The 14,078-nt window shown below is 36.8% G+C and overlaps 1 protein-coding gene across 1 annotated transcript; it reads right to left on the bottom strand.

Moving 5' to 3' along the window:
* Positions 1–733: 733 nt before the first annotated feature.
* On the bottom strand, positions 734–5,589 carry LOC138315821 (uncharacterized). The gene is given in 2 exon segments (XM_069257109.1): positions 734–3,939; positions 3,941–5,589. Coding segments are annotated over 2 exon segments (2,364 nt in total). The 5' UTR covers positions 5,540–5,589; the 3' UTR covers positions 734–3,174.
* Between the last annotated feature and the right edge of the window lie 8,489 nt (positions 5,590–14,078).

Raw genomic sequence — 14,078 nt, 5'->3', positions numbered from 1 at the left:
TGATTAATAAAAAAATATATCAACACATCATTTGGTAATATTAATTTAACTGTTGTATTCAATTGCTGCTGAGTGTGCAATTAACAGATAGGTGATAAGTGTATTTCGAAATATGTTTCTTGTCACAATTCGTTTAATTAGAAATTACCATTGACAAATATTGTCTTAATTGTAATGATTTGATAATTATATATCCTAAAATGTTTTTCATGTACATTTTCAAATATTTATTACATAATACAGTAGTACATTGTGTATGTAGGATTAATGTAGGATACATTCATTGGTAACAGATGCTTTATATAGAAATGTAATTAAACTTAAAGGTAGTAAGTTAATACTATCATAAACTACTTTAGATTATTTAGTTATCGCCTACGTGACTCCGACTATTACTAGATTTTGTCTTACCTACTAGGTTAGAGCCATGGAAGACGACCTAAAGCAAACGTTAACACGCGGGCTGACGTCATCTCGAAGATACATACCTTCTTGGTATAACTTTCATAAGGAAAATCTGCGATTTTCTATAAAACTTATATTTAATTAAAAATCAAATTATATTCATTTAAAACTTTGTTTTTGAAATAAAACACAAAATGTTATTTAGCAAAATCAAATTATATTCATTTAAAACTTTGTTTTTGAAATAAAACACAAAATGTTATTTAGCAAATTACAGAGAAAAAAAGTTATTATGTTGCTTTTTGATCTGAAAATACAGCAAGACAGCTTCTTAAGTTTGATGTAATTTATTTGGCGTCCTGGTAAGAAGTCACAACATTCACAAGTACAATATAAATGACACAATACACATTTACACAAGATCTCTAACATATTAGTGTATTGGGATAGCAGATATCCTACTAATACAATGAGTACCATTTACAGAGAAATGAACTACAATAGAGATCAATGATGTACAAAGAGAATGTATGAAACTTTACAATTAAAGTTAAGAATTGAGGTTACACAATTAAAGAAATGTACATTAGAATGGGGAATAATTAGCTGAATCATTATAAGACAGAACTTTAAGATATGTAAATATACAAATAAATTCTCAGGGGGGAAAATTAGCTTTATCACATAGAATTAAGTGATACAGAGTTAAATGGTAGAACTGTACTTGGCATGTGAAAGGTAATACTAGACTATTAAATTATATGGAAACAACAGACAAATAATGACACATATAGAAATACAAATACACAACAATAACAAAATAATATTGCATGGGCCAACCATGTTTGTCATGGGGGCAGCCATGTTTGTTTACATTAGAGACAGACTTCCGGTCACTCATGATCAAATGTTGACATAATAAGGACCACTTCCGGTCACAGTATAAATGGAAAGTGAGTTGAAACGTCATATAAAATCATAATAAAAAGATATGAAAAATTTATCATTCAATACAATAAAAGTATTTACAGGAATCAGAATAAATGCTTACTCTTTGGAATATAGAAATGCACTATTTCCTATAGACTATAATATCAAAATGGTCTAGAGTAAATCTGTATTATGAAAAACATGCTTGATGCGAATCAAGGTGCGAAAGGTTAATTTATAACATTTTATAGCAATCAGAACAGCTTTGCGCATAAGGATCAAATTTGGAATAAATTAATCATTACCTGTATAATAATTAACATGTCGATGAAGGTGACATGCATTGTAAATTGTTTGATTGGTGATTTTTGGTCACAATACAACATTTTTGATCAGTTTCAATTTCGAGTCGGAAATGCAAGGGAGACAATTCCACTAGTACTAATAGATAACTCTGAGGGCGCGCGACAGTAATTCACTGAAGCACATTAATAATTTGGAATATGTATTTTTGAATAATACTGAATATCAATTTAAACTAATGCTAAGCCTATTATTTATATCTTGAACAATTTCTAACTGAGAAATTGTTTAACAATATCAAATGCTATGATTTACAATCAAGTATAGTAAAATTAATTATTCGACAAGAAAAATAAAGAAAGATTTATATACAGTACATTAAATACAGTATCTGTAACACACAACTAGAACAATCAAATAATAATAAAAGAGATTACATAGAAAATTGTACCAAAGTTTAAATCATAAGGAATGTACATATAAAAAATATAAAATGCTCACCTGAAAATACAGCAAGACAGCTTCTTAAGTTTGATGTAATTTATTTGGCGTCCTGGTAAGAAGTGAAGTATTTCTGCCAGGGACGCGTATATACAAACTTGCTATCTTCGTCAGGTGAGAATCTGATTGGTCAGTTATCATAAGACCGCGTGGGTTTAACACCTTTAGCTTAATTGACCAGCGTACTGGCTTATTACATAATACGTAGCGTGGACAGTCCGTTCTCAACGGCCGTAAACAATAACTTGTTTGTCATGGTTAAAAGCCACAAAGTGACGCGTACAAAAGATACATTAAGAAAAAGGTTACTCTATACAATTAGCCAGCTTACACATCCTATTTGAGATGTTCTCAGGTACCAGGTAAATCCTTATGTCTATAGAGACAGATTTGAGTTATTTACTTGAGAACTTAGCTAAATGGAAATTTCACAGGATTCCTTAAGCTGACACTAATACGATGTAATCGTTAGCAAATTACAGAGAAAAATAGAATTCTAATTTGTAACATTGATTTGCTAAATAACATTTTGTGTTTTATTTCAAAAACAAAGTTTTAAATGAATATAATTTGATTTTGCTAAATAACATTTTGTGTTTTATTTCAAAAACAAAGTTTTAAATGAATATAATTTGATTTTTAATTAAATATAAGTTTTATAGAAAATCGCAGATTTTCCTTATGAAATATCCCTATTGGTTGAAAAAAATCTTTGTCCCCAAAGATTGAACATGTTAAGGAAACAAAAAATGGTAAGCAACAGTTGCAAAAAAAATAATCATCTCATGAAAGGGAGATAACTGTTGTACTGTACAATAAAAAAAAGAAGGCAATACCACATTCTGATAAGCATATCAGACGAAGTTTCAAAATATTACATGTACATGTGGTATAACACTGCCTATACAAGGCTTGTCTACATCAAGTGACACTTGAAAAACACAGAAATACAATGCTTTGTACAGAAAAATTACATCATTGTTTATAAGAAGTCATGTCAGAATGTACGTATTACAATGTCCTTGCATTTGATAACTATTGCAATAGTTGGAAATATCCATGATGAGTCAAAACAAGATAAGCAGCATATGGCTGCTTAAGTAGTTTCCTAACGGCACGTGCTTGCAAAAGGGAAATACGCATTGTGTTAGGTATGTACATACAGGATTGAGTGTAGTTATTGGTGATAGAGAAATTATCCCAGGATACTGTTAGTACAGGTAACAGGTTACCATGCACCTGGATGTTACTGATGTCAGTAGGTGGTAGTATGGTCCAGTTTTGTGGACAGAGGGGAAGAGAAGTGACCCGAACTAACTCGCAGTCCGAAGCTGTTGTTATTTCAAGACATACAGTAGTTTTGTTATCGGAGCGGAACTTTCTCCAGAGGAAGTATATAGCAAAAAGAATAAAAACAGTAGTTAAGAATGAGAGTGTAACATAGGGCCATGGAGTCATTAGTGAGTTATACACATGGTCAGTAAGAGAGGGAGAGGTGGGAGATTCAACAAGCTGTTGGAAGTGAAAGCTGGGAACGTTAGGGGGAAGTGTGAGTGCACGAGTTGAGGATAGTTTTTGCATCAATAGCAAAGCAGCTGACAGTTTCCTTAATTTAGAATATAGTACCACAACTAAAATAATAGCTATAATTGATGTAACAGTCCCAATTAATGCAATAACACCACTTGTGTCAGGCCAGGTTCCTGTTGTGTAGGGTATTTGACCTTCTAACATTGATTCCGATAAAGATGTAAAAATTGTTTCACCTTTACGAGCTTTCTTAACCATTTTCTTAAGATTTTAGGTGATGTTGTTGATCTTTCGCTAATGTTTCAGAAAATGAATTATTATAAATTTTGAAATCTGGCACTTTGACTTTAACAAAATCTGGATAAGCAGTATCTCCAAAAATAGACGAATATTCTGATGTTGGAAAAAATTCTTGCAACAAAGCAAGGTTTACTGGATGTATGACAGAAATATCATTACTATAATTTTTACATAGTCCTATTCTTGTTGGTACAAATAAAAAATCTGAAGTAACAGTACATCTACAAGGTACATTTACCACACAAAAATCACAACCTTTGATAATTTTCTGACCAGTTGGGCAATCAAGAGCTAGCATAGAAATTTTATACATGAGTAAGGTGGAAGGAGCTAACTCTCTGATAGATGGAGATAATGTGTTCTGAATAAATCTGAAATCGCAAGTATCCTTGACAATTTCTTTTTGATTGTAGAAAATTGATGACAAACATGTGTGTTTTGCTACTGAAGATAGTGCAATGTGGAAGGGACAATAAATAATATCACTACCAAAACAATTTTGTAATTGATCAGCTGACATATATGCAAAATGCTGATTATCACTTGTGTGTAAGAAATAGTCTGGTGTATCCAAAAGTTGAGTAGCATGTGTTGATGTAGAATTGATGGATACTGGCACTGAGTACACTTTATACAAAGGTAGTGGATGAGTGAATGATGAAATTGGTATCTTAAGCATGACATACAAAAATGAATCATGTCTGGAAAATACAAAGTTACCATAAGAGTAATAGTGTATGGGATCATTGTGAATAATACGAAATCCTGGAAGTTTTCTTGTCATAATACTTTGAACTTGTTTTAGGGCTGACTTAAGGTCATGTGGAGAAAAGAGAAAGGGAGATAACTTTCCTTTAACAAGATCATGAATAGCTAATTGAGCATGTTCTAAATGCTTGTTTAGTACCGTAGTGACATTAATTTGGCTAAGCATCATATTCTCTAATAAAACAAATTCATGTTCAATACCATCAAGAGAAGCTGCAAACTGATTTGACAGAGTAATTGTCTGATCATGATTGATTTGTACAGCTTTCACAACATTATCCAGGCGATCATTCACTGTAGACATGAAAGATGTAAGTTGATGAGCTTCTTGAGCCATTGCCTTGGCAAGTTTGACGTTGTTGTTGTTTAATACTTGCATGTGACGTTTAAGGTTCTCAACATCATTTGATGTTGCAGTACCAAACAAAGACTTGGAAATTTGTCCAATAAAGTCGAAAAGACCACGTTTGGATCTTCTAGAACTTAATGCAAGTGTGTTTTGGAAGTATGAATGAGGAACGAGATGATGAATTTGCATCACTGTTGCGTTGATACTCGACATGCATTGCATGCGTAAATTGTTCAAAGATTTGATGACAGTGTCGGCCATTTTGCACGTTTGTCGTCGACATGGAGGGATCTCTGGTAAATACATCCTTTTGGGCATTGGCATCTTGAAGGTATGGGACCAGTACTCTTGTCCCAAATAAACCTTTGCTGTAGGTTCAAATAGAATGCCATAATTTAGTCGCTGAATTGGAATTTGGGTTTCACTTTGCACACAGGAGAAGAACAGCATCATCACAGCAAAATACCAGATCAGGTTAGTACCATTCAGACCTATGGAAGAGGAGAGTAAAAGAGCATAAGCATATTGTATGCTGGTGGAGGGTGTTCAATCCTCGAAGCACTACAGTAACAGTTTAGAAAACTATTAAAGTCTTAGCACACCATACACTAAAGGTAGAAGAAGAGTATAAAGTTAAGTATGGTTGAAAATGGTAATATCCTAATACTGTTGTATTTTATAGCTATGTAAAACAAGTCAAATTGGACTGTTTCCGTTTACGAGCTTTCCCACTTTGTGTTTTTGCAATGTGAAATTCCCGAACGAGCCAATCAGGAAGATAATGTACAGGCTCCCATGTTTTGTTAGGATAACCTACCCATTTGACACGAAATTCTTTAATACCATTGCGAACTCTATAGCATATGAGTTTTTCGATGGGATAGGTTCTGTCATCCTGTGTAGATGATTGTGTATCAGGAGTAGCCTGTAATTGTTGTCTTCCTTGAGATGATTGAGAAAAAGCAGGAGATTTGTCCTGTTGCTGAGGAACATTAGATTGATTTGGATGTAAAGGAAGTGCTTGACTCTGAGATGGCACCTGATTTGGTGGGGGTGCTGGATTTGGAGGGGGCACCTGATTTGGTAGGGGTGCTGGATTTGCAGGGGGCACCTGATTTAATGGGGGTGCTGGATTTGGAGGGGGCACCTGATTTGGTGGGGGTGCTGGATTTGGAGGGGGCACCTGATTTGGTGGGGGTGCTGGATTTGGAGGGGGCACCTGATTTGGTGGGGGTGCTGGACTTGGAGGGGGCACCTGATTTGGTGGGGGTGCTGGATGCGGAGGTGGCACCTGATTTAGTGGGGGTGCTGGATTTGGAGGGGGCACCTGGTTTGGTGGGGGTGCTGGATTTAAATCCTGTCTAGAATTTGGATTCACATAGATCTTTAAGCGATTGGCATGAATAAGTGATTTCAGTTCTTTATGTGTTGAACACCGTCGTAACTTGAAAGTATGATTTGGTCCTTTGTCAGTAATGTAGAATGGACCATCCCAAGGATCATGCAGTTTGGGAGATAAACCTTGTGGTACCTTTGTCGAATGCAGCATGACAAGGTCATTGAGAGCAAACTGGGGTTCAGCTGACTTTTGATCATGACGTTGCTTTTGTTTTGCTTTGGCCTGTGCGATGTTCTCCTTGGCTATGTCTTTTACATATTTCAGATGAGACATGAGATTATCAACGTGTGTCTTTGCATCTTTGTTAAGACCATCCTTAGGAATTAGAGATGTATCGAAAGGTATGTTCATTTCCTTACCATACAAGAGTTGATATGGAGAATGTTCAGATGATTGAGTAGATGGACTCATGCGAAATGCCATCATTATGCTTGGCAAGATTTCGGGCCAGTTTTGTTGATTTTTATCAACATAAGCTCTTAGACATTGTGCAAGAGTACTATTCATTCTCTCACAAGTAGAGTTTGTCTGTGGGTGGTATGAACTAGTGTAGTGTCTAGTTACCTGAAAGAGTTCACAGACAGCTGTGACTAGCTTACTGAGGAAATTTTGTCCTCTATCACTTACAATCACTCGGGGACTTCCGTATCTACAGAAAATCTCTGTGAACAACACTCGGGCAATTTCCTTGGAATCTTGAGTCTTTAGTGGAAATGCTTCTGGCCATTTGCTGAAAGAATCTACTACTAACAGAATGTATTTGTATCCTTCTTTACTGGTGGTGATTGGACCTAAGATATCCATGTGTAGGCGAGAAAATGTATCCTCTGTTGGCATAGGTGTTAAGGGAGCATGCTTCAGGTTTGTTGGTTTCTTAATGCGTTGACATGTGTCGCATGTTCTGATATAGTCTGCGACATTTTGGTACATTCGCGGCCAAAAATATTTCAGCTGTATCGCATGGTATGTGCGATCAAGGCCAAGATGAGCTCCGCCTGCTAGACTATCATGATATGACTTTAAGACGTCATCTCTCAATACACGAGGTATTGCTACTTGTCGTATAGGAGGTTGATTACGATGTGTAGAGCGAGGATAGTAGAGATGGTACAGAGTATTGTCAAGCAAGACATACTGATTAGAATGATAGAGTACCTTATCAGCACTGACTTTGTCAGATGGAAGAATGCCTGATAGGAGATATTGATAGATAAAGGAAAAATCAGGACATTGAGATTGCAGGTTTGGTAAATCATTCAAAGGTACAGGATCTGTAATCTCTGTGACAGTGGCTGGGGGAACTTCTCTAGAAGATGAGTCAGGAGAATACTCAAAGGTTACCTGAAAGATAGGTGTGGACTCACTGTGCTCTACTGATGAGTTGGTGTTCCTTTCTTCTACAGAAAATACATTAGCACTAGGAATAGAATCTTCTATAGGAACAGAGTCAGAGTTGGAATAGGTACGACGTGACAGAGCATCTGCAACTTCATTGTGCTTACCTTTCTTGTAAAGGATTTCATAGTCATATCCTTGTAAAAGTATAGACCAACGAGCTAGTCTACCTGTTGACTCTTGTTTGACATCTTTGAGCCATTTTAAAGCAACATGGTCAGTATAGATTTTGAAATGTTTACCAGCTAAGTAAACATGGTAATGCCTAATACCTTCTACAATAGCTAAGCCTTCTCATTCTGAGACGGTATACTTACGTTCATGTTGATTTAGTGAACGTCCTCCATAAGCAATGACTTGTTCTCTGTTGTGATGATCACGTTGACCAAGCACATAACTGATTGCTTCACCAGATGCATCAGTTGTAAGAAGAAAAGTTTTAGAATGGTCAGGATAGGCAAGAACAGGTGAAGAGGTTAAGGCTATTTTGAGAGCTTCGAAAGCTTGTTGACACTGAGCCGTCCATTCAAACTTTCTGTCTTTTCCTGTGAGACTAGTGAGAGGGGAGGCTAGCTTGCTATACCCTTTGACAAATTTCCTGTAATAATTACAGAGTCCCAGGAAAGATCTGAGTTCTTTTTGACTCTTGGGAACTGGAAAGAACTGCACTGCATCAGTTTTGGAAGTGTCAACCTCAACACCATCTTTTGACAAAACATGTCCTAGATAGTAGACACGAGACTGGGCAAACGTACATTTACTAGCTTTGAGGGTGAGGTTGGCTTCTCTTAGTCTATCAAATACTTCCTGTAAGTGTTTGAGATGAGAATCAAAAGTACGAGAAAATACCAAAACATCATCAACATATATGAGGCATGTTTTCCAGTTTAGATCCTTGAGAACTTTTGTCATGAGAGTTTGAAAACTGGCTGGTGCATTAACTAAGCCAAATGGCATACGTCGCCACTGATATACACCAGTTGGAGTCACAAAAGCAGTTTTATGTGCTGTTTGTGGGTCCATTGGTATCTGCCAAAACCCTGAAGCTAAATCCAAGGTTGAAAAATACTGAGCCTTGGCTTCACCAATGGAGTCAAAGACATCCTCAAGACGAGGGAGAGGAAATGTGAATTGTTTTGTAACAGCATTGAGCTTGCGATAGTCAACAGCAAAACGTAGCTGACCATTGCGTTTCTTTACCATTACAACAGGGGCTTGCCACATGGAAGTGGATTCTGTAATGATATCATTTTCTAACATTTCCTGTATTTGTCTTTCTGTTTCAGCTCTAACTGCAGGTGATTGACGGTAGAATCTCTGACGTAGAGGAGCAGAATCACCTGTGTCAATAGAATGATACATGACATCTGTTTGACCTAACTCAGAAATATCTGAAGCAAAAATAGATCTGTTTTGGTTAAGAAATTTGAGTAAAATTTGCTTTTGGTTTTCTGAAAGTTCTGAAGCACTAAAATCAAAAGAAATGTCAGCTGTTTTGTTGTCCGTTGCTTTGTTTTCATTTTGAAAACTTTTTTTTCTTATCAGGTGATTCTGAAGAAGAGTCCAAAGGTTTGACAAATTCATTGCTGATGCTAAGGCTCTGTTATTGAAAATTGAAATACACATTTAGCACCTGCTAAGCCAATCTTTGGTAGGTCTGGGAGGGGTTCGAGTAAAATATTGGAACCTATAGGAAGACTCGAAACTTCAACCTGAATGTTACAGACAGAAAGAGGAGGAACAGTCAAGCGAGATGTAGATCTAGCAATGCCAATGTTGGTATTGACAGAAAATATTGTTTCTGTTGCCTTATCTTTTAATTGCAGAGTTTGAGATGCTGCATCGATGATGGCTGAATTGGCCTGTAGAAAATCTATGCCTAGAATTAGAGGCTGGTGAAATTTTTCAAAGATATGAAAGTTATGTGAAATAACATGGTCACCAAATGAGATAGGGAGGGATATAGATCCTAAGCTGCAGTGATTTTCTCCTCCGGCTACAAATACACTAACAATATCACATTTTTGGAGCAGTGACAAATCAACTTTTAGCCTATCAAGTAGTGGTTGTGCTATACAGCAGATAGAGGCACCTGTATCTATAAGGGCTCTTACTGGAGTACCTAAGATATCTACACTGACAGTGTTTCCTTCTATAGGGGCTACAAGATTGACTACTTTTGGTTGTGTGGTGGTATCACTAGAATTAGCACTAGAAGTAGTAGGTTTAGTATAGGACTTACTATCTTGTTTGTCAGCAACTTTGCTATGGTGCCTATCCTTGTTAGGGATAGGCGCGTATCCCTAGTGACTGTTAGTAGAGGGAAGGTTGTTATAATAAGTTGGAGGTTGGTTATTTAATTTCCTATAGCAAGCATCTGCATTGTGGTTCCAAATACCACAGTGTGTACAACGTTTATTTTGTGCAGGACATTGTTTACGATTTAGACATGACTTACCACATCCGTTGCATCGGTATGTCTGCTGCTGTTGATCATCCTGGTAGCGAGGTTTTTGGTAGTTTGTGTGGTCGCTCCTTTGGTGGTGGTGTTGTCGTGGAAACTGCTGTTGCTGATGGTGACGAGGCCGGTTTTGCGGTTTGTTCCAGCGTCCTTGTGGGAAGGATGATGCTTCTTGTTGCTGTCTGTCCATAATTGAACATATTTGCAGTGACTGTTGGTTTATTGTGTTTTTAAATTCACTGGCCATATGCTTAAAGGCTTCACACATGTCCTGGATCACATGGACACTAGCAGTGTCAGTTTGTTTCTGTTGACAAGATTGCTGTGCCATAGCAAGTTCCACAGCCTTTCGGAGTTCAGCGAATGTTTTAGGTTCTCTGCCTATACATGATGATTGGATTTGGGGTAGTAGTCCCTGAAGTGCAGCTTGAACCTTAATCACTTCGTCGACACGTGTTCCAAGTCCATTTTTTTTCAGCACGTTGAATGAACAGTAAAGGACTCTCTGATATATCCTGTTTCAACTGCATAAACGACATATCGGTAGGTTTTCTGCCAAATCGTTCTATGAAAGCAGACTTAAAGTCTGTCAGAGATGTTATATCTGACACTGTCTCTAACCACAATGCGGCGGGTCCTTCTAGTAGTAACGGTAAGGCTCCATGCATTTTCATGTTATCATACCCATGCATTTTTTGCCAAGCGTCCATACTTGAAAGCCATAAATGTGGAGACTCCTCGCCATTGTATTTCTTTAAAGGTATGTTTGCTGATGCCATGCCTGTATTTATGGGTGCTGTATCTTCCACTTGCTGTACTTCTATGATGGCATCCGGTTGTTGTTCGTCTTGTAGGGACGAAAGGTCATGAAGTCCCTGACTCCTTGTTACTGGACGATCTGTGATGTCATAGTTTATGGGTCTGTTGTCCATATATGGTCTCCAGGATCTTTTGGAAACTCCACCAAGTTATTATGTTGCTTTTTGATCTGAAAATACAGCAAGACAGCTTCTTAAGTTTGATGTAATTTATTTGGCGTCCTGGTAAGAAGTCACAACATTCACAAGTACAATATAAATGACACAATACACATTTACACAAGATCTCTAACATATTAGTGTATTGGGATAGCAGATATCCTACTAATACAATGAGTACCATTTACAGAGAAATGAACTACAATAGAGATCAATGATGTACAAAGAGAATGTATGAAACTTTACAATTAAAGTTAAGAATTGAGGTTACACAATTAAAGAAATGTACATTAGAATGGGGAATAATTAGCTGAATCATTATAAGACAGAACTTTAAGATATGTAAATATACAAATAAATTCTCAGGGGGGGAAATTAGCTTTATCACATAGAATTAAGTGATACAGAGTTAAATGGTAGAACTGTACTTGGCATGTGAAAGGTAATACTAGACTATTAAATTATATGGAAACAACAGACAAATAATGACACATATAGAAATACAAATACACAACAATAACAAAATAATATTGCATGGGCCAACCATGTTTGTCATGGGGGCAGCCATGTTTGTTTACATTAGAGACAGACTTCCGGTCACTCATGATCAAATGTTGACATAATAAGGACCACTTCCGGTCACAGTATAAATGGAAAGTGAGTTGAAACGTCATATAAAATCATAATAAAAAGATATAAAAAAATTATCATTCAATACAATAAAAGTATTTACAGGAATCAGAATAAATGCTTACTCTTTGGAATATAGAAATGCACTATTTCCTATAGACTATAATATCAAAATGGTCTAGAGTAAATACAATTTGGTTTCCACAATATAACATTGGGACTTCCGGTTGCGCGCGCAGACAGCATGGACGACCAAATCTCCAGCTCCAATTTCGCGTGAAGAAAATCGATAATCATCAACTCACTTCAGATATTGTAAGGTGTCAGAGTTATGTAAAAATGTTGTAAACATGCCATAGACCATTATCTTAAAATTTTGTACGCGTCACAATTCTATTTATTATACAAATCCTTCCCAACATGTGACAAGTATTTCCCATTAAGTCAGCCATATTGGCGGGTAGTTTAATTTAGCACCCTACACGAATTAGGGGAGCTACTTAACTACTAACTACCATTTACTATTATTACTAGTTACTATTTACTACTAGTCTATGTAAAACTAAGTATGGAGGTATATTACTAGTCTATGAAACAACAAAGTATGGAGGAATCCAACGTGAATACCCCCCTGTAATATTGTTTGTACACATCTACATATTCATATATGGACATGGTATCCAACGTGAGTACTTTCCTGTAATTGTTTGTACATATCTATATTCAAACATGGAGGACATGAAATCCAACGTGAGTACCTTCCTGTAATTGTTTGTACACATCTATAATCAAACATGGAGGACCCGATTTCAACAACCACGTTAAATTCCGTACCCTATCTATCCTCATGAGTACAGGAAAACTCATTAAATACCTCGAGAAGTCGGAAAAGGACCTCGCCGTCGATATCGCGCCAAAAAGAAAGCTTGTTGTGTGCTCGGATAGCAAGGGGAGATACATCAAGGATAAAGCCTTTACAAATACCGAGAAATCCATATTGTGGTTTATTCATCCAGGTAAAACAACGGGTGCAATAATCGAGCATGTAGTTGGAGAGCTAGACGACATCGTTAAGACACATGGCCCAATTCTACTAGCTATATGGACCGGAACATGCGACCTAACCATCAAGAAAGAATCTAAATTCATCGATATTAATAATGACGTTAGCCCATCGGACATTTTGCGTTCATATCGAATACTGCTAACTCGCATCAAGCACTTTGGCAACGAAGTTAAAACTGTCTTCCTTGAATGCCCCCCACTCTCAATACCTATCTGGAACTCATCGAGAGGCCACAAAAGCCCAGAAGTCTTTACTGACAATAACACTCTGCTGGACTCTAGGATCCAAGAGCTGAACATCGGCATACGTGAGATCAATCTGAGCCAGGATGTAAGAGCGCCGAGGTTCCCGTGTGATGTCTACAAATCCAGAAAAAGCAATAAGAACCACACCACCATTAAGGCATCTTATAGCCTCTACAAAGACGGCATACATCCTGGCGAAGTTCTGAGCAGAGCTTGGCTGAGAAAGATAGTTATTGTACTTATTCAGGAGCAGTGCATAAATTAAATATACCACCATAGGATGTTTGGGGATTGACCCGCCATCCAACCATATCTGTATATAAATACATGAGTTAAATTGACATTGTACATATTCTCAGTGGATGTATGGGGACTGTCCATCTTCCATCTCGATATAGCCTATACTAACTTGAATAGATTATCTTGGATAGGTTTAGAGAATAACTGTTCCCAATATTTTTGTGTAAATACAGGGATGTTTGGGGATTGACTCGCCATCCCACCCATTGTATGTAATAGTGTAATTTATCACATAGCTAATTACATATTAGGCATAGATATCCACAGTGGATATATGGGGACTGTCCACTATCTTGAATAGAGTATCATGGATAGGTTTAGAGAATAACTCACCTTCCCAATATTTTTGTGTACATATAGGGATGTTTGGGGACTGACTCGCCATCCCATTAAATGTATATGTAATAGTGTAATCTCTCGCATAGCCAAATTACATTTTAGGAATAGAGATCCATAGTGGATAAATGGGGACTGTCCATTATCTGTCTTGATTAAGATTATAATAGATATTTTTGAGCA

This window comes from Argopecten irradians, chromosome 2, assembly GCF_041381155.1.
Source record: "Argopecten irradians isolate NY chromosome 2, Ai_NY, whole genome shotgun sequence".
NCBI lineage: Eukaryota > Metazoa > Mollusca > Bivalvia > Pectinida > Pectinidae > Argopecten > Argopecten irradians.
The sequence above is the reverse complement of the archived record's forward strand: the minus strand, read 5'-3'. Positions and strand labels throughout refer to the sequence as shown.